At 39.6% G+C, this 21,729-nt stretch overlaps 1 protein-coding gene across 1 annotated transcript in view; it reads right to left on the bottom strand.

The window, feature by feature from the left end:
• The window catches only part of LOC126251586 (DNA mismatch repair protein Msh3-like), a 363,938-nt gene that overhangs the window by 86,268 nt on the left and 255,941 nt on the right, over window positions 1-21,729 (bottom strand). The window contains exon 15 of the mRNA XM_049952118.1: window positions 16,833-16,984. Coding sequence (XP_049808075.1) covers window positions 16,833-16,984 — 152 coding nt within the window. The remainder of the gene's footprint in view (window positions 1-16,832; window positions 16,985-21,729) is intronic.

The raw sequence follows: 21,729 nt of genomic DNA, 5'->3' as shown, positions 1-21,729 counted from the left end.
TTACCCTGGATATGTTTGTAGTGGCAAAGGTAGTGTTCAATACCAGTAAGGCCATGGGCATTAGAGAGGGGCATTATGGAGGTGGCATCAATAATGAAAAGCAGGACACCATGTGGTAAAGGGACAGGAATTGCTGAGAGTCAGCAGAGGAAATGGTTGGCATCTTTTATATAGGACGGTACGTTCCAGGTAATAAGTGAAATAGTGAGTGCCAACTGGAATAGAACAGAGAAATAGTAGAGGGTGGGGAGGAGTTCGTAGGATGAGACACAAGATGATGAGGCACCGGAAGTGTGTGGGAAATTACATGTGAAAATACAGGACATTGATCAATTTGAAGGTACAGAGTTAATGATATTGGCAGGATTATTTCACCTCATCTAGTCACATCTGCTGTCCCCCTTGTTCACACTTATCCACCCTCAGACCTGCAGCCATGGTAAAATAATTATTTTTATTTATATCTTTTCTTTGATCTCATTGTGACTTCATGGCAACTTTAGTGAGTTTTCACCTTTCACTGTCATTGCCTCCCTCAGATTTCATCTTTCTCATCTGTTTCATTTTTCTTGTGATTTTCTCCATGTATTGGGTGTACTTTTATGAATTTTTTCGGGCATAATTTATGTTATTTACGGTGTTTTTTGGGTCTTTCCCACCACAATGGATCCTTGCCTCTTACATCTGCGTCAATACAGAAAAGTTTCCTTATCCCTAGCAAGAACTCAGTACTATTCCTGCACTGTTGCTTGGCTCATGGAATACCCCCAAATGGCCTTACCATCAAATTACACATCTTTGACTGCTACCCTTTCTTCCACAATGATGTCCATCTGTTCAGATTCCACCCTCACTAACACAGTCGTGCAAAACCATATCAACCGAACTGAAACCACCATGCAGTACCTTCTCTCCATCCATAAAATTCTCCTGCTATGTAATCCCAAAGTCCTGGAACCCATAACAGACATTGTAACTCTTGCCCTCCAGGAACTAAAGTAATATTCACAATGCCACCTCAAAAACCTCTACACCCTGCTCACTTACTACTCCTGCCTTGGAATACCACCGTCCACCACCTCCACAACAACCTCCAAACCTCCCCTATGATCTCTCATCATGGCTAACAAATCTTGTCTCACAGAACTACTACATTTACCTAACCATCCTAAACTCCCTCCCGCCACCACACAGAATCCAGAAACACAGTCATGCACCTTTCCTCCATAAGCCTTAGCCCCACATAAATATCTGTCTTTTCCAAAGCCTCACCTTTTGCCCCACTTGCAAATTCAGTCATGCAGGACTTGTTATAGACTTTCTCTCCTTCTGCCAGTCCTTACAGTGCAAATACTTTTTTGCCACCAAACCTACCAATCAGACTTAACCAAAGACCATTTTTTAACACTGCCTGATACACTCCACTACTCTATCCAACTGTGATCCACCCCAACTGCCCCCAAATGTCCCCCTGTTAACTTTCCAGAACTTCTTAACCTCAAACCTTGCCTCACCATCATTCTACAAATCCCTCAAGATGCAAACTAACCTTACATCTGCAGAAAGAACTGCAGTCACCATCTAAGAACTGATCCCGACCTTATAATCCTACCTGCGGACAAATGCTCCACCACTGTTGTTTTGAACTGCAAGGATTGCCTGGCAGAAGGACTCTGGCAGCTGTCAGATACACCCACCTACAAACCTTACTACAGTGATCCCATTCCAGAAATCCAGCAGCATCTCCAGTCTCTCCTCAAATCCTGAGGCCATCCCAGAACCTCCTCCGAGTCCATCTCTCTGCTTAATCCTACCACTCCCCACACTCCTGCCCTCTACATGCTTCCTAAAGTCCATAAACCCAACCACCCAGGATGCCCCATTGTGGCTGGTTACCATGCCCCCACTGAGAGACCCTCTGCTCTCATAGACCAACACCTTCAGCCTATTACCCAGAACCTACCCTCCTATATAAATGATATCAACCATTTCCTCCACCGACTCTCCACTTTACCACATGACACCCTGCTTGTCACTATTGATGCCACCTCCCTTTACACTAACATCACTAACGCTCATGTCCTTGCTACTATTGAACACTACCTTGTCCAATGCTAAACGGATTCCCAACCATCAACCTCCTTCCTAGTCACCATGACCAACTACGTCCTCACCCAGAATTACTTTCCTATGAAGGAATTACCTATAAACAAATCTGGGGTAAAGCTAAGGACACCCATATGGCACCATCCTATGCCAACCTATTCACGAGACATCTAGAGGAATCCTTCCTAAACACCCAGAATCCTTTTACCTCTCTTCGTTTGCACTAACCCCCCCATCCTCTGCCCTCCATCTAACCTCCCAACTGCACCTAGCTGCCCTACCCTCTCTCCACTCTGTCCCTTCATGCTCTCCAGCAGCACTTCAACATCCCCCTCCCCTACCCTGCTCTCCCCCCCTCTCCCCACCCCAGCCCCCTCCTCATTCACACCCAGTTGTCTGCCATCATGCAATGCTGCTGCTGCAGCTTACAGTATCACTTCAGCTGCCAGAGACTGTAGTCATGAGTGTGAGTTGCATTTGCATTAGTGTGTGTGCGTGTGTGTGTGTGAGAGAGAGAGAGAGAGAGAGAGAGAGAGAGAGAGAGAGAGAGAGAGAGAGAGAGAGAGCACGTGTTGTCTATTTTTGACAATGGCCTTGTTGGCCAAAAGCTTATTTTGTTACAGTCCTTTCATTGTGCCTATCTGCATCTCAGCATCTCGCTATATGGCGAGTAGCAACTATCCTTGTCATAATATTGTTACATTCCATCCTGGATTTTCCATTGTTTGATTGTTGCTTTTCTGTTAGTACTGACAACTCTACGCAAATGCCACAGCTTATGGTCAATAAGTGAAGACCGTTGGCCACTGCGTTGTCCTTGGTGAGAGATAAGGCTTGAAATTTGGTATTCTCGGCACACTCTTGAAACTGTGAATCTCAGGACATTGAATACCTTAATGTTTTCAAAAATGTATTTCTTCGCAATGAATATACCGACTGGCTACTGGCAAATTGGAGTCAACAATGATAATCAAGAAAGTACAGCTTTCATAAAAGCTAATGGCCTCATGAGTTCCAAGTTATGCCATTTGTTCTGTGCAATTCTTCAGCTACCTTTGAACATTTGACATACGTTGGGGGGGGGGGGGGGGGGGGGGCGACAGACCTCCACAAAGGACTTACGCAAATTGATATTCAAACAGATAGCAAAGGAAAATGTAAAACTATAATCTTCCTTGGCCAATGGGTGAAGGTGCGATGCTGCAGTGCAATTTCACCACACAGCTGGTAAGGAAAGTAAATAAGAGACATGTTGATACCAGGGCACAAAGTCTTTGCAAATTTCATATTGTGCACTCAGTTGGACAGTAAGTATGACTTGCAGAGAGATGTATGAACAATATAAGCGGGCATCTGCATTTGAGAGAGGATGTGTAGTTGGGCTCAAAGAAGCTGGCTGGAGTAATCAGCAAACTGACATTTGAATACATGTGATGTCACTGTTTGACAATATTGACAGGAATGGATGAACTATGATGAAAAACAGCATCAAGAAGGTAGTGATCAACCTAGAGAGATTACAGAACATCAGGACCAAGTAATTTGTCAGAGAGGCACTTGCTTCCTGGATTCATCATCATCATAGATCCAACGTGCAACTGTTACTTCTGTAACTACAAGGATCATTAAGAGGCAGCTCACAGGAAGGGGGCTGACCTCATTGTGCCCTTTGCACCAACCACCATTTACTTCAGTACACCAAGAAGATGGTTTTCAGTGGTGTTGAGCACATTCTGCTTGGAATCTCATTGACTGGACTAGAACTGTCTTCAATAATGAGTCTCGCTTTCAACTGAGCCCTGATCAGCAGCAAAGGTGTGTCTGGAGATGCCCCTACAGCAATGGGATACCAACTTGATTGTCACTGGCCATATGGCCTGATAACCAGGAGTGATTGTCTGGGGCCACTTCATTTCATAGCAGGACCCCTGTGGTTGTAATGCACGGCACGCTTAATGGCACAGCTGTACGTCAACGATGTTCTAGGCCCTGTTTTGTTGCCCTTCATGACAATCCAACCTGGGCTTACATTTAAACAGCAATATAGTGCTTCCCGCATGTGGCAAAAGTTTCTACTGCTTGTCTTCATTCTTGACAGACCCTATCTTAGCCAGCATGGTCACTGGATCTCTTAGCAACTGTGAACATTTGGAGCTTTATGGACAGGGCCCTCCAACCAGCCTGGGATTTTGACATATAAATGTCAATTGGAAGAATTTGGCATGATAACCCTCAAGAGGACATCAAACAACTCTATCACTCAATGCCAAGCTGAATAACTGCTTGCATAAGTGCCACAGGTGGACTAACGTTTTATTTACTTGCTCAATTTGCAAAGTTCTTTCTCTTGAATATATAATCCATTTTTTTAAACTGTAATCATTTGTTTGTCTGTACATGCACATCACATCTACTGATTTAAATCAAGCACTTATTAATTCCAGGCCTGGGATTTTTGATGATACTACACACTGATGCTGCTAGTAATAGAGAAAGTTAAGTCTCCAGACTACTCTCCAAGTCCAAGAAGAATTACCCTAGGACTGAGGAAGAGAGCAAGAACTTTGTTCTGACTCTACTTATATGGAAATATATAGTAATCAAAAATACACAGTCCTTAGGGTTTCAGATTTAAGGTATGGTGATAATCTCATTAATATATGAAAGTGGTTTGAAAAGTTCTTGGAACAGAATAGAAATAAAGTACTTACATCACTGAAACTTTTTTTTATTTTTCAATGTAGTCTCCTCATAGATTAATGCACTTGGTCCAATGATGTTCCAGTGCCTTCATCTCATCTAGAAAATGAGTTTCCTCCAGACCTGCAAAATAGTTGTCAACTCGGGCTATCAATTCTTCATTTGAAGTGAATCTTCGTCCGCCAAGAAAAATTTTCAGTTTTGGGAAGAGATGAAAGTATGTCGAAGCCATATCAGGTGAATAAGACAGGTGTGGCAACAATTCATACCTTAGTTCATGTAATTTTGCCATGGTGATGGCACATGTGTGTGGGCACACATTGTCTTGATGGGAGATGGAAATGGAAATGTTGTGTGGCTAGGGCCTCCCATCGGATAGACCGTTCCCATGGTGCAAGTCTTTCGAGTTGACGCCACTTCGGTGACTTGCATGTCGATGAGGATGAAATAATGATGATAAGGGCAACACAACACCCAGTACCTGAGCGGAGAAAATCTCCAACCCAGTCGGGAATCGAACCCGGGCCCTTCGGTATGACATTCCGTCGTGCTGACCACACAGCTACCAGGGGCGGATGATGGAAGACTTTATTCCTTGCTAAACCTGGCCTTTTTTGCATATCTTTTGTTGCAATTTGTCCAGGTGGTTAGCACAGTATTCTCCAGTAATTGTTTGCCCAGAGGGGAGATAATCTACAAACAGAATCCCCTTTGCATCCCAGAATACTCATGCCATGACCTTTCCCAACAAAGAAACTGTCTTTGCTTTCTTTGGTGACAGAGAATCAGCATGTTTCCACTGCTTTGACTGTTGTTTTGTCTCTGGGGTATAGTAGTGCACCCAAGTTTCATCTGTGGTAACAAACCAGCACAAAAAATCTTGTTGGTTTCTTCTAAAACGGGCCAAACATTGTTCTGATATGCCCAATCTCACGTGTTTTTGATCCAGTATCAAGAATCATGGCACCCATCTTGCAGACAATTTTTCATTTCTAATTCTTCAGTGAAAATGTGATACACCCTTTCAGATGACAACTGGCAAGCGTGAGCAACTTCATGCACTTTCAATTGGCGGTCCTCCATGACCATTTTGTGCACTTTTGCAATGATTTCTCGAGTAGTGACACATCTTGGCTGACCACTGTGCAGATCATAATCTAAGCTCTCCCAACAAAATTTAAATTCATTTGTCCATTTGGCAAAAGTTGAATATGAAGGAGCAAAGTCCCCCAGTGTATTCTGGAAATCAGCATGAATGTCCTTTGCTTTCATATCTTTCTTTACAAAGTACTTAATCACTGCTCGAATCTCAATTTTATCCATGTTCGTAAATCACTACGAGGAAGCAACAACAGAGCCACGTCACCACCACAGCTCTCTCCCAAGAGCACTGACATGGTACATGTTTACAGTCAACAGTCCAATGAATATCATGTGAACAATTCATTATGCTAGTGCTGACCTCTCATGGTGATTCTGAGAACTTTTCAAACCACCCCCATATATCGACTGCACGTCATTTTTGCACACATTGTCAGCTTGCTGCTTCCATGTAAGTCATCATTTATGTATAAATCCAAATTTACATTCCGAACAAGTTTTTGACAGAATTTCAATCACGATATTTTGAATATTTGGACCCCTCAATGTAAAGTGAATAATATTTGTTTTTTCTCTCTTTACTTTTAAGCTGTCTCATTCAAAGTGAATTTTAAGCCTTCTCTATAAAGTTCTGAATATCTTCAATTAGCCTGGGCTTACTGTCTGCACAACAGACACCAGATGTGTCATTGGTATAAATAGTGATCACATGCTTGTTACCTACAGAACATGGGAAATCATTTACATGACATATAAATGAGAATGGACGTACAATAGAGCCCTGAGGAAGATCAAAACATGTATTTCCTATCCTGATTAACTCCTCTCCAGCATTTCTCCATTGTTGTTGTTGTTGTCGTCTTCAGCCCTGAGACTGGTTTGATGCAGCTCTCCATGCTACTCTATCCTGTGCGAGCTTCTTCATCTCCCAGTGCCTACTGCAACCTACATCCTTCTGAATCTGCTTAGTGTATTCATCTCATGGTCTCCCTCTACGATTTTTACCCTCCACGCTGCCCTCCAATGCTAAATTTGTGATCCCTTGATGCCTCAGAACATGTCCTACCAACCCGTCTCTCCATTATCATATATTAATTTCTGTGCACTGCTGTCCACCTGTTAAATATGTTTCCAGTGAAACCATTCATCGCAGTTTTTGATAAGAGTACATCATGATGTACTCTATCAAAAGCTTTTGATATGTCCAGGAATACTCCCGCTTCTTATGACTTTTTATTTTTTTTCAAGTACATAATGAACAAATTAAACTGCTGTTGACATGGTACTTCAACATCTTCTGAAACAATGCTGGAAATCACCTAACGCCTCAGCACTGTTGTAAAGTTTCAAGGTTCCTTTTAATATTATTTTCTCAGTCACTTTGTTAAATGTTGAGATTAGGGCAATGGTTCTGTATTTCTGAACATGCTTTCTTTCCTCTTCCATGTGAGGTTTTGATTACAGCCAGTTTCAAATTGTCAGGAAATACACTATCTTCAAGAACACAGTTTATTAAATGAACTAACGGTTTCACTAGTTCATGTTTGGATCTCTTCAATTGATATGGAGAAATTTCATCTAAACCTGCAGCCATTTTGTTTCTGAGGCTGTCAACAAGCTGCAAAATGTCATCTGTGCTTACTGCAGGTACTGCACCACAGCTATGTTCATTAGTGGACTCAAATGTATGCTGTGTACCCAGTATCATGCAGACATCACTTTTGACAGTATCTATAGTCATTAAAAATATTACTAACAAGAAGGCAGACAGAAATTATATCGTTATTCACAGTTAATTCTACATTATTAATTTTAGTAATAGATTTGTTGTTTTTGATTTCATTTACAACTGACCAGCAGGACTTTGAGGCATAATCTGAGCTTAGTATCTGTTGGGTAAGTCTTCCCGCTTTTAATCTCCTGACTTCTCTGGAGTACTGATACTTGTTCTGGTTGTAGATTTCTTTACGTAACTTGGAGTTATCAATCTGGAGAAGCTATACTGTATTCCATTCTTTCTTTCACTTATTTTGCTCTAATGCCTAATCAAACATGTTTTCATTTTAAAGAGAGATTTTCTGACTACTCACTTTTGAATGGGATGGTACTCTTTATGTGCCCAGTCAGAAGTTCTAAGAAAATGTTCCACTTATTGTTGACCCCCAGTGGTAGTAATACACTGAAGATAATGATACACACATATACAGAATGCAGTAGTATCATGAACACAAGGTATAAAAGGTCAGTGCACTGGCAGAGCTATCATTTGTATTCAGGTGATTGATTTGACAAAGTTTCCAATGTGATTATGGTCACATGAAGGGAATTAACAGATTTTGAATGTAATATTCTGAGATCCACAGTGTCAAGAGTGTGCAAAGAATACCAAATTTCAGGCATTACCTCTCACCACAGACAATGCAGTGACTGACAGCCTTCACTTAACGACCGAGAGCAGTGGCATTTGTGAAGAGTTGTCAGTGGTAACAGACAAGCAACACTGCCTAAAATAACTATAGAAATCAATGTGGGATGTAGGATAAATGCATCCATTAGGGCAGTGTGGTGAAGTCTGGCATTAATGGGCTATGGCAGTAGACGACCAATGCGAGTGACTTTGCTAACAGCACAACAGTATCAGCAGTGCCTCTCCTTGGCTTGTGACCACATCGATTTGACTGTAGATAACTGAAAAACAGAGGTCTGGTCAGATGAGTCCTGATTTCAGTTCACAAGAGCCACTGGTAGTGTTCTAGTGTGGTGGAGACCTAACAAAGCCGCAGACCCAGGTTGTCAACAAGGCACAGTGCAAGCTGGTGGTGGCTCCATAATGGTGAGGGGTGTGTTTACATGCAATGGACTGGTTCACTGAATGGAAATGGTTATGTTCAGCTAATTGGAGACCAATTGCAGCCATTCATGGACTTCATGTTCCCATATAACTACTTTATTTTTACAGATGACAATGCACCATGTCACTTGGCCATAATTGTTCGTGACTGGTTTGAAGAACATCCTGGACAATTTAAACAAATGATATGACAATCCAGATCACCCAATATGAATCCCATCAAACATTTATGGGGCATATTCGAGAGGTCACTTCATGCACGAAATCCTGCACCGGCAACACTTTCACAATTATGGTTGTTTAAAGAAACAGCATGGCTCAATATTTCTGCAGGGAACTTCCAATCACTTGTTGAGTCCACGCCATGTGAAGTTGCTGCACTATTCCAGGCTAAAGGAGGTCCAATATGATGGAAGATATTTGTCACCTCAGAGTAGCCAATTCCCTAGGTTCCAGACTTAAACTATGTCTGAGCTTAGCAACATTGTTTGCAGATAGTATTTCCTTGTACTTGTATATTTTTCTTGGTTTGAATTTGGTACTACATTTCAGAGTGTATATTCCCAATATATCCACCAGGATACTTGGCAAGATGGGCACAGAAGCTTCAGTATACAATATCCTACAAAATTGTTAAGGCTTTCGTGGCCACTTGTTGACAAACTGCCTATTGGCTTCTGTCTCGGGTTCTTCGGCCGACGTTCATCTAATGATTTTCCTGACGTTTCGCCAGCACGAGTGGCTGGCATTGTCAAAGCTTCACCACCGGCAATGGAGGGTGAAGCTTTGACAATGCCATCCACTCGTGCTGGCGAAACGTCAGAAAAATCATTAGATGAACGTCGGCCGAAGAACCCGAGACAGAAGCCAATAGGCAGTTTGTCATACAATATCCTACTAATACACAAAAATGGACACAAACATGTAAACTGTATTTTGCAAAATCCATTGGAGGAATTTTACCACACTGATGATATCCTAGTAATCGCTGCAGAAATAACATTGTACCTGAACAAGATCCATCATTCCTGAAGGCCATGGTACAGAACCAAAAATGGCATAAAGACAATTTATTACAGAGATGTGGTGGTTTCTACTATTCTTGCCTGAGTGGTATCACAATTTCAACATAGTTAGCACTTGGCATTATATTGGGGGCTATCAGAGAGAACCATTAAGTCAGAGCACACCGCCTTAAAAATTATATCCGATGTTACGGAATCCCTGGAACATATTAATTTTAAAGCCATGAGCATCAAAATTAACTCATTAAAATACACTCATATGCAAGTCTCTAAGCAAAAACATACTAGATTCAAAATACTGCCTCTGCTTTAGATATTTCACTTAACAAAGTTAAAATAATATTACACATTCACAAGCTGCATTTTACCGCATCCACATGGTCATTAGCAATATAAATACACTGGCGGAAAAAAACTGCAAGACCAAAGAATAATTAACGTAGAGTAATGAAATTTCAGGAATACAAATGTCTAGATAACATACTTAAGTGATTACCATTGCAAAATCACAGGTTAATGTAGGTGTGAGATTCACATTTGCAATGTGAAATGTTACCTTAGGAACCAGTGTAACCACTACAATGTTCAATGCAAGTATGCAAATATGCATGCATTGTGTTGTGCAGGTGCTGGATGTCAGTTTGTGGGATAGAGTCCCATGCCTTTTGCATATGGTCTGTCAATACAGGGATGGTTAATGCTGTCTGTGGATGATGCTGGAGTTGTCATCCAATGACGTTGTATATGTGCTTTATTGGAGCCAGATCTGGTGATGGAACTGGCCAAGGCAACATGTCAACATGTGTAGGTTCTTCATATGGCCTACACATACAAATAAATATTTGTAATGATTCTTATTCATGCCATCCCCATACAACAAAGATATTGTAGGGAGGTATGATTATATATGAGTAAGTTGGCAGAAAACTGAAAGCTATACTATCAATTTTTTTATGCACCTCAATTGTATTTTGATCAATCTCTGTGGGTGTTGGTCTTTTCAGCTGGTATGACAAAGATGTGTATACTTGCACTCTCCCAATATTAAGGTAACTACAAGTTGTTATATGTGGAAGTCATGTTTTCATTCTCCTACTGAGCTATGTCCTAAGCTCCACATCCTGATGTGATGAGAACTTGCATTTTTAAATGGACATTTTTGGAGAAGAAGTCAACACGAAGAGAGAATAGCCGATGCACCCACATTGTCACTGTTGTACACTGTAAATATCAAGCCTACACCAAAACTCAAAGAAATTAATTTACAGCCAGTGTTCCAGAACTGCCACAATGTTTCTTAACTTGCATGCATCCATACCTGTGTGCATTTATGGACTTACAATTTCTGGTGCGGCTAAACATGCATTAGTACAACTACATCAGCACTGAACAATTCACATTATTCCCCTCCAGAACCATTACAGACACTCTGTAGAGCATTTTGGCAGCGGTACATGGGCGAGCACTATTCTGTTGGGAAACTCCCCAGGAATACTGTTCATGAACAGCAGCACAACAAGTCAGATCACCAAACTGATGTAAAAATGTGCAGCCAGGGTGCATGGGATGATGACAAGAGTGCTCCTGCTGTCATATGACATTGCACCCCAGACCACAACTCCAGCTCCAGGTCCAGTGCGTCTAGCACATAGACAGGTTGGTTGCAAGCCCTCAATTGGCCTCTTCCCAACCAACGTACAACCATCACTGGCACCAAGGCAGAACCAGTTTTCATCAGGAAGCATAACAGATCTCTGCCCTGCCGTCCAATAAGCTCTTGCTTGATGCCACTGAAGTCACAAATGACAGTAGTTTGGGATCAGTGGAAAGCACACTACAGGGTGTCTGGCTCAGTGCTGTCCTTGAAGTAACCAACTGTAACAGTTTGTCAGGTCAATGTGGTGCCAACTGCTGCTCAAATTGCTGCTGAAGATGCAGTAGAACGTGCAAGAGCCATATGTCGAACACAGTGGTCTTCCTTCTGAGTTGTGCCACGTGGCAATCCTAAGCCCGATCTTCTAATGCACAGCGCTGCCAGCACTGGCTTCTTGTATCCCTATGACGCAACCTCTTTCAAACTTAGAGGGTCATCGATAATGGCGTCTTTGACAGCTTAAATGCATTTTTGACTAACATCAACTCACCACATCAGTCTCAAAGATAACTGATGCTCACAACTACTACAACATGTAATTAAAGCAAACCTGGTTTGAATCCTCATAGTGGTATTATTAGTGCTACTCTTCTGTGGCTAACAATAAATTTTAATAGACATCATCTTTCAGCTGTAGAAACACACCTACCAACTTTCATTTATGTCACACAACTCCTTCTTGGTGTTGCAGTTTTTTTTTTTTCCATCAGTGTACTGATATTCAGAATTGGAAATTGTGCAGTCCTACAGCATTGACTGCACACCAACCAGCACAGTGCCAAAAAATGGCATCAAGAAAGTGATGACCAACCTGCCAATGGAAAGAGCGGGCAGTGCCACACCTCCAGGAACACAGAGTTCAGTGCCCCCTGTCAACACTGATTTAACCAGCTGCCCGTCGCTGGTCAACCCAGTTCGGTCACATACTCTGAGAGTATCAGTACTGAGTAATATCAAGATGACACTTAGCCTGTGTTCTGGGAGTAGCAATAGTGAAAATCACTTGCATGTACGCCAGAGGAAGCAAGTTAAGTTTCGGTTCTCTTCTTTTTAGAAATATATAAAGTGTTAAATTAATCAGCATGTGATATGTAAAGATCATTTTGGATTCCTGTCATCAGCCATTGCAACTACTCTCCTTGTTTGTTAGTGTCAGTGCTGACTCCCACTGTAGCCAACACAACAGAAATGACAAAGGTGAAGTGCATAGCGTAGGTGTGCTTATTTGGTCTTGAGAGACGCAAACTCTTCTATGAGCAGATCAAACAGATCAGCCTCTACCTGAAATTGTTCACTATTTAAAGTTTACATTGGCACAAACTAAATTTGTTAAAGATACCTGAATTCTAACAGGCTTCTCGTATTTTACACCTTGTGCAGCTGCACAGGGTACTTGCTGAAGACACTGACTGTGTCATCCACACACCAATCTTCTCTCTCCACTCTCCACCAGTCAAGAGTTCCTACGCCATTTGCAAGTGTCACTCCTATTTGTTACTTCGAACCAGCTATTGTGACACATTTCATCATTACATATATTACAACTGATTCATTTTTTAGTATTACAAATACCCCTGCTAATTTTTAAACTTCAACATGAACTTCTCACAGAATTTCTTTTGACTTTATTTCTCAATTAGAACTATTATTTTGTACCACACAATTTTCTCCCATTCCTACTCAACTTCAATGGACAATTGTATGCCTCTTGGCTGATGGTCATTTTCCTGTATTTCTTGGAGCTTACGCTTTCTGGAAATCAGAAGCCTATCTAATGATGATATTTCTAGAACATTCTACATGTCCTGCCCAATACCCTACAGTTATGTTCCAACTTCATGTCTCCCCCTACCTCACGATTGGCCCCCTTGAGGAATCCCCAACATGACTATGAATGCTGTAACCTGCTAAGAGGGAGAACAAAATAGATCCCCACACACCTTTTTATGTCATGGTGTCTGTTGTATTGCCTTTGACTAATGTGCAGACTACTTTGTTTCATTTATCACCTAAATAATTACACATTTTTAACCTCAGAGATCATTGCTTTTCATTTAGGTGTATTGAAAAACTTATATACTAATTTTAAATTATGATTAATAATTATATTGTTCTGTGGGATACATAACACAGCATGAGCCCTAAGTTTCATGTTAGTTCTACCCATAAAAACAATCAAGTTGCATCATTTAAAATAGCCCTAAGTTTCATGTTAGTTCTACCCATAAAAACAATCAAGTTGCATCATTTAAAATAGTTAGTGATTTATTTCTCATTTTCCTATAACACAGTGGTTTCCAAAAATTGGGGGAAGATCACAAAATATAATTTAAAAAGTGTCATATGTGTCACATGTTATTAAACTTACCTTAAGTTTAGCACACATGACAATGTGTTATTAAACTTATGGATACAAACACACAAAGATTCATTTTGAAACTTGGATCATACTCGAAATGTACAAAATGAACATGTCAGTTTTGTATAGCTCAAGTATAATCAATATAGACAGAGATTGCTCTGATGTTAACCCTTTCCACTCCCAACAGTGAATGGTGCTTGACACAGCAAATTTTGTCTTCCATTCTAGTGTCAAGCTTCATTCCAGATTTTTTTCAGCTCTCAGATGCTCCATTCTTGAATCTGACTCTACTAGGTACCAATTCTGGATAGTACTACCATCTGGGTAAACCTGGTTAACTTGGCATCAAACTGTAGCAGCAGTGTTGGGGGAAATGTTGTAATTATTACATTCAAATTAGTAGGTGCGAGGTGACTAGTTCATGTATGCTCCTTTCTGAGGAAGAGATTGTACAGCTTTTAGACTAATCTCTAAGCGAAAATGAAGGGACTATAATTTTGATGATGCACTGATTCATTTGTAAACTTACAAGTAAAATGATGAGGAAAACAGTGAAAATGTTCACTTTTTTTTTATTCAGCACAAGATTCATGGTGAATACAGAGTGACAATGACTCTTTTCCTTTTGATGTTTCAAAGTGTTGTTTTATCACCTAAACTAGCAATGTTCCATCACCATCAGTTGGTTTCTTTCAGTTAATTTTTACAGACAACTTATTCCAACAGACAGCACACAAATCAAAAAAGTCTGCTACAGTAAAAATGTGGAAAATGACACCATTTCCACAACTTTCTGCATGGTGGGACTGGAGATATAGTACCATAGAAGAAATGAAATGCTCCCACGGTGTGCTATTGGATGCGGCAACACAAAAGTGTAAAAATGTGTAAGAGAATGCTTACAATCATATACTTTTGTTTCAGATTGCTTTAGTTGCAAATGACTTATGGAAATTTTTTAGGACACTTCATGTTTCTAATCCATAAAGTGCAACACATGTCAAAACTCAGGGTCAGTCACATCTGAGTAAAGTGAAAATTGTGTTGGATTACTTGTCTGACAAGTTTTTCAAAATTTATAGACCATATAAGCATTTAGTTGCTGTTGAATGTATAGTGTTGTTCAAGGGTCAGGTGTTTTTCAAAATGAATAATTCTCAAAAACCATAAAACTGGGGACAGAGAATTTATGTAATTTCAGATTCATCAAGTGGTTGTATCTGTAGTTTGACATCCTATTTTGGTTCTATAACTACAGAGTTATTGATTTATCCAGACTTGAATTTTTCTCAGGGAATAGTTCTTCAACTGCTGGCTAATATCAGAGATATTACAGGGCAATCAGGATATCATTTGTACACTGACCATTTGTACACGGCTGCAATCAAGAAAGAAGTTCTGCATCTAAACAAGTATGAAATAAAATCCCTCTGCAATAACAAAATTATGGTTGTAGGATGGCAGGAGAAATGAACTGTTCTGATGCTTTCTACAAAAGCAAATAACTCTTCCACTTGTAGAAAGGAGAACCAGAAAGGAAAGGGAATGAATAATGAAACCACGTGTGATTACTGGTTATGATTTGAAGACTGGTGGAGTTGATTGATCTGAGCATTTTATTTACAGTTACAGTTCAGTAATGAAGAGTCGCAAGTGGTGGTGAAAACTGTGCTTCTGGTTCTTGGAGGTACGTCTTGTACATAGCTATTTACTGTATGGGAACCACTGTGAGAAACTTACAACTTGATGACATCATCTCACAAAGCACTCTGTAAAAGTGTTATTAGAGACTTGGTGAAGAAAGAAGACGAGTACGAAAATGAGGGCTACATTCAACTTCTGATGATGAGGAACACTGAAATGGAAAGTTGCACATTATCAACAAGTTTCCTGGGAATAAGCATAAGGATTGTGCCATGTTTTTTTTAAAAAAAAAAAAAAAAAAAAAAAAACCAACATCAATGGAATGTGACAGGTGTGAATCTATGTATTAGTGTTGGTCAGTGGCCTCTTTGTTTCCACAAAGAGACTCTGCAATTCTCTGAGGCGTGCTTGCTGCCCAGGCAGTAGTGATTTAAATAAGAGTGCACAGAGATGTCCTTTGTCTGCTTTATGGAGTGCAAAGAGTTAATAAAGGTTCCATGAGTCCCATATGAAATAAATGAAATTCTTCTTGTGATTTTCCTTTTTGTCAGGCATCAGTCTGTGGACCATTTCAAATAGAAGACCACTTACAGATAGTACCAGAGACATGTTGTGTGTGTGTGTGTGTGTGTGTGTGTGTGTGTGTGTGTGTGTGTGTGTGTGTGTGTGTGTGTTAGTTGCATTATAATTATAAGCTGTTGAAGACATTTATCTATGAGATGAGCCCCATATTGTTAAGTGGCGCAATTTTGTAAGATGAAATCATCACTTGCTGCACCAGGCAAGGATGTACATAAGAACCACAGTTTCACATAAACAGCTAGAGAAGTATGTGTGAAGACCTAAAGATGTTATACATGGCACTGCCTTATTTGATGGCATATTTTCCATGAATGTTTGATGGATGGTACTGAATTCTGGCTTTCCATAAAATTAAAAATTGTTTTCTGTCATTTTGTTAATTGAACCAGATCTTATGTATCAAAAGAATATTTCTCATGAGTAGCTGTAATTGAATTATCTAGGTGGCAAGTCTGATATTAAAAAACAGTTCCAGAGTCAACGAACAACAGAAGGGCAAATCATCTGGTCTTGTCTCTGATTGGCCAACGGTCTCTCTTTGCATCTCATCTGGTAACTGATTTATCAGTTACATTTGACCTAGCTGATTAATCCAAGTTCTCTTCTCTTACACATACCATCAGTTCCTGTCCTACTCTCCAACTCTCAAATATACAGTTGTTTGCTATGCAAAGATAAATCAAGTAGACTGCTTTGTTTTTCCCCAATTTAAAAAAAACAGTGGATATTGTCAGCTTTAAAACTATTCATAATATGGAATTCTATAAAGGCACCTAGTACAATAATAAACAGATAATTTATGCTTACCATACATAAACGGCATCAAGAATGCTGATAGTGGCATACTCGGCTGGTATAAATGAGCCGGTGTGTGCCATAATGACTAACAGTGCAACCTGGCGAACATAACAAGATTTGCCTCCCATGTTAGGTCCTGACAGCACCATAGGCTCAGAGCTCTGTAATCATAAACAACTAGTTGTTTTCCATCCCTTCAGATTAATGAAATTTAACACTTCACAGAAATGAAAATATAAGCTTGTGTTTATTAGTTTTAAAAGAACAGAAAAAGGACAAAAATGTCTAACTGGTTAAGTAATTTGACTACGAAACCTTTCGCAATGTAGTCCTTGCATAAAAAGTTCTCGGTTTACTTGCCGCGTCAAATTTGGATAAAATCCCGAGCTTTCGATGACTACCTCTGTCATGATGGAGGTAGTCATCGAAAGCTCAGGATTTTATCCAAATTTGACATGGCAAGTAAACCGAGAACTTTTTATGGTTAAGTAATTGTTTCTTTCGTGATTATAATAGTTATATTGCAAAAACAATTTAAGAATAGAAAAACTGCCTGTGAATGAGGCAGCATCAGATTGAGAGTGATTCACAAAAGATAAAAGGGCTGAAAATGCATTGGAATGTAGTATTTTTACACATGTAAAAAAGAGGGGGAAGATTATAAAGAGATTGGGATTATTTAAAGTATGCTGTATGAAACTCACTTAAATTCTTGACAGCATGTAAACACAGCATGGGTGGGAAAGATGTTTTTTAAAAAACTATTATTATCTGGCTTTAATTTATTAAACCACACCACCACCAATTTGGTACCAGTATATAAACATATATACACATATATCACAAAAGAATGAATCTGCACAATGATTTAAGATTATTTAACAGAACTCACACAGGCACATAACTCAAGAGCTAAAAAATCTTAACATGACACCAACTGTATCATGAAGAGAGTAAAAATGGGAAACAACAGAGTTTGAAGACATACACCAAGAGATTAGAGTGGTAATGTAATCTCTGATAGTATACCAAATTTTATTACAAAAATGTTAATGCTCCACATGCCCTATTCTCACAAGATATCCTGTGAGCTATGGGTGAAGGGCACCAGGCACATTCCACATTCCTGAATTTCCAAAAATCAATTGTCATGGTGGCCCACTGCAGACTATTAACAATGGCACAAGCACACAGAATAGCTTTTGAGATAAGTGAATGGACTGAAAGACTTCTTAAGTAAAAGAACCCAGTCCTTGATCATGAATGTTCATAAAAGACACAGATATCGTCAGAAGTGCCTCAGGGCATTGTGATACAACAGCTATTATTTTAAAAATACATAACTGATCTGGTGGACAGGATGAGCAGCAACTTGTGGCTGTTTGCTGGTGATGCTTTGGTGTATGAGAAGGTGTCATCATTGAGTTAATTGTAGGAGGATACAAGATGACTTAGACAAAATTTCTAGTTGGTGTGGTGAATGGTATCTAAGAAAAATGTACATTAATGCAGATCAATAGGGAACACAAACCCATAATGGTTGAATATAGCATTAGTAGTGTGCTGCTTGACACAGTCACACAGATCAAATATCTAGGTGTGACATTGCAAAGTGATATGTAATGGAATGAGCATGTAAGAACTGTAGCAGGGAAGGTGAATGGTTGAATTTGGTTTATTTGAATGATTTTAGGAAAGTGTGGTTCATCTGTAAAGAAGATGACATATAGGATGCTAGTGCGACCCAATCTTGAGATTGCTTGAGAGTTTGGGGTTTGCACCATGTAGGATTAAAGAATATCAAAGCAATACAGAGGCGGACTGCTAGATTTATTACCAGTAGGTCTGAACAACACACAAGTATTATGGAGATGGTTGAGGAACTCAAATGGGAATTCCTGAAGGGAAGGCACTATTCTTTTTGGGGAACACTATTGAGAAAACTTAGAGAACTAGCATTTGAAACTGACTGCATAACAATTCTACTGGCATCAATGTAAGTTTTGTGTAAGGATCACAAAGATACAATCAGAGAAATTGAGGCTCATAAGGAGGCATATAGACAGCCATTGTTCCCTCCATATGTGTGTGGAACAGGTAAGGAAAGAACTTGTGGTGGTACAGGCACCCTACACCATGCACCCTATGGTAGCTTATGGAATATTTATGTAGAAGTAGAAGACTAGGCTTCAAATAATTAGATTTCTTCATGCAATAGTTTAGAAATCAAACAGTGGTAGAGTGATGTCCATTACTGGGTCAAAGGTATTAGCCTCCTCCATAAACAGGTCCACTTTGTTACTATAACAAAAAGACCATCAAGGACTGATAGATGTATGAGGGGAACTTAAAAAGTAGAGACTTTTGCAATTCCTCACCAAAGGGCTTGGTAACACTGCTAATATTCAGGACTGAAGTAATGTCATTTGTGACAATTCTATACAACTAGCCATTCTTATTCCTGTGTTAATCATTGTATTGTAGCAGACTGTGAAACACGGCAGCTCCATTGTCGATCTGCCCCAAAGAGGAAATGAGGACACTGATTCACTTTTTGTTTCCATAAGGTCTTAAACCTGTAGAAATTATTTGTTGAATGCAAGTGCAGTATGGTGACAGCTGTTTATCATGACATAAGATCTACAAATGGATACAGTGCTTCAAACAGGGAAGAACTTAACTATGTGACAAGGAAAGATTTGATAGGTCATCAATGTCAACAACTGAGGACAATTCTGAAGTCATTGAGGGTATGGTGATGGAAAACAGACAAATCACCGTGGATGAAATCACATATCAGTCATTGTTCAGAGTATTCCATCTTGCATGACAGACTACATTTTTAGAAAGTGTGCAATGTGGGTACTGAAAAAAAATCATCTGCACAACATGAGGTGCAAAGGATGGGCAATTCTTGTAAACAACTGGCCTATTATCATCACGAAGGAGATGGATTTTTACAGCAAATCATTACTGTAGACAAAACATGGTTGCATACTCTCAAATCAGAAAGTAAGGCTGAGAGCATGATTTGGAAACTCCATCATCACCAGAAGTTAAGAAATTTAAACATCAACAATCAGCTGGTAAGATTATACAAACACTATTTGGGGACAGGGAAGGTGTGGCAGCCATTCATTTCACTCCTAGAGGTGAAACTGTGAACAATGAGGAATACTGTGATGTGTTGTGAAATAAACTGAAACCTGCAATCAGATACAAACATCACAGAAAGAAAAGCTGTCATCCAGCAGCAAGGTAATGTTTGGCCACATTCTGCGAAACAGACAGACAATAAATGAGTTGGGATTCAAATTGCTGGAACATCCACCATACAGTCTAGACCTGGTACCAAGTGAGTTCTGTATGTTTGGACCTTTGAAGGAAGCACTAAGGGGAAGAAGATTTGCAACCAATGCAGAAGTCATGAATGTGGTGCAAGATTGGTTACAGCCACAACCAAAAAACCTTTTTTCCAACGGAATCAAAAAACTTGTGAAATGTTCGACAAAGTGCGCTTTAGCACAGGGAGTTTATGTAGAAAAGTAATGTATGTTTCAGTGTTCTATCATTAGAATAAATATTCGTTTTCTTGAAAGTCCCTTTATTTTTTTGACTTCCCCTCACAGAGTCACACAGCTCTCCTTTTGTTTTGTACCATCTCCTGTACCATTTTCTGTAACATTTCCCAAATTTGGAATTTCTTTTTATTGTTCCATTTTCGGTTCTCAGTGCTTTGTAACACACATTTTGAGTCTAATACCATAGATATATTCCAGAATCCAAAATTATGCTCAGATCTGAGAGCTTCTCATACTACTATCAGTTGCACAGTAAAAATAAAACAATGTGAGGGCAGCTGAACTTGTCTGCAAATACCTCTGCCTGGGGGAAAAATGCACTGCACTCTGCTGAAGTGTTCTGATGTCAAGAGACTTAATAAACATTTGAATGAAAAGTAGTCAATAGAGATTAAGCACTGAATCTTGAGTTAACTGTGTTGAAACCATTTTCATTAAAGCTGAAATGGTGATCACTGAGATTTTCAAACTGAATGGTAGACCAGTTGAGATTATGTGACTATCTGAATGAATCCAATGGTCTATGGCACTCACTGGGTCCAGCATTGTTCCTACCAGAGGACAAGGATTCCACATTTTCAACGTGGAGCTTCTGAATTGTAGATTGTCTCTCATTTTTTGTTAGAGGCTGATTAATTGCCTATTAATCTGCTGGATTTTGTGAAAAACATTTTTGTCCAGTAAGTGTTGATGTTGAACACTCAATTAAGTTCCAGCAGTTTCTACTAGTAAGACATTCATCAGAGTCAATTGCAATGTATGAAAGCACAGCCACAAACATCAGAATTATAATGAGTCAGATTTCTGAGGTGCACATTTGGTGGCATTGTGATATATGACATGCCATATGACTGAGTGAACAAGGTCCTTATACATGATCCAAAGAATGTAAAGGTCCACACTTGATGAAGTTCCAGCAACAGAACTCATAGTGTTACAGCTGTTTCAATTTTTTATTGATAATGTGAGATGTACGATCAGACTACATAATGCATGACAAATATCATTCCAAAAATTTCACATTGGTCACAATAAGAAAAGAAAGGACTCCCAATAAAATGCTTGGTTTGGATAGTTTATCCTGATATGGCTGAAGTGAAGTATGTGACCTGCAATCCTTATTTCTTGAAAATAAACTTTATTGCAAATTGTTGATTGCTGTTTATTACTTCAAGATAAAAAAAAAGGTAATGTGGCACAATAGCCTGGTGTAAAGTTTTCTACTGGATGCCACTTCGGTGACCTGCATGTCCTTAAAACAAACGGCACCTGGTTTTCCTTGGAAGGTCGCCCATCCAAGTCCTAACTGGGCCCAATGTCACTAA

The sequence above is a fragment of the Schistocerca nitens genome, chromosome 4 (genome assembly GCF_023898315.1).
Source record: "Schistocerca nitens isolate TAMUIC-IGC-003100 chromosome 4, iqSchNite1.1, whole genome shotgun sequence".
Lineage (NCBI taxonomy): Eukaryota > Metazoa > Arthropoda > Insecta > Orthoptera > Acrididae > Schistocerca > Schistocerca nitens.
The sequence above is the reverse complement of the archived record's forward strand: the minus strand, read 5'-3'. Positions and strand labels throughout refer to the sequence as shown.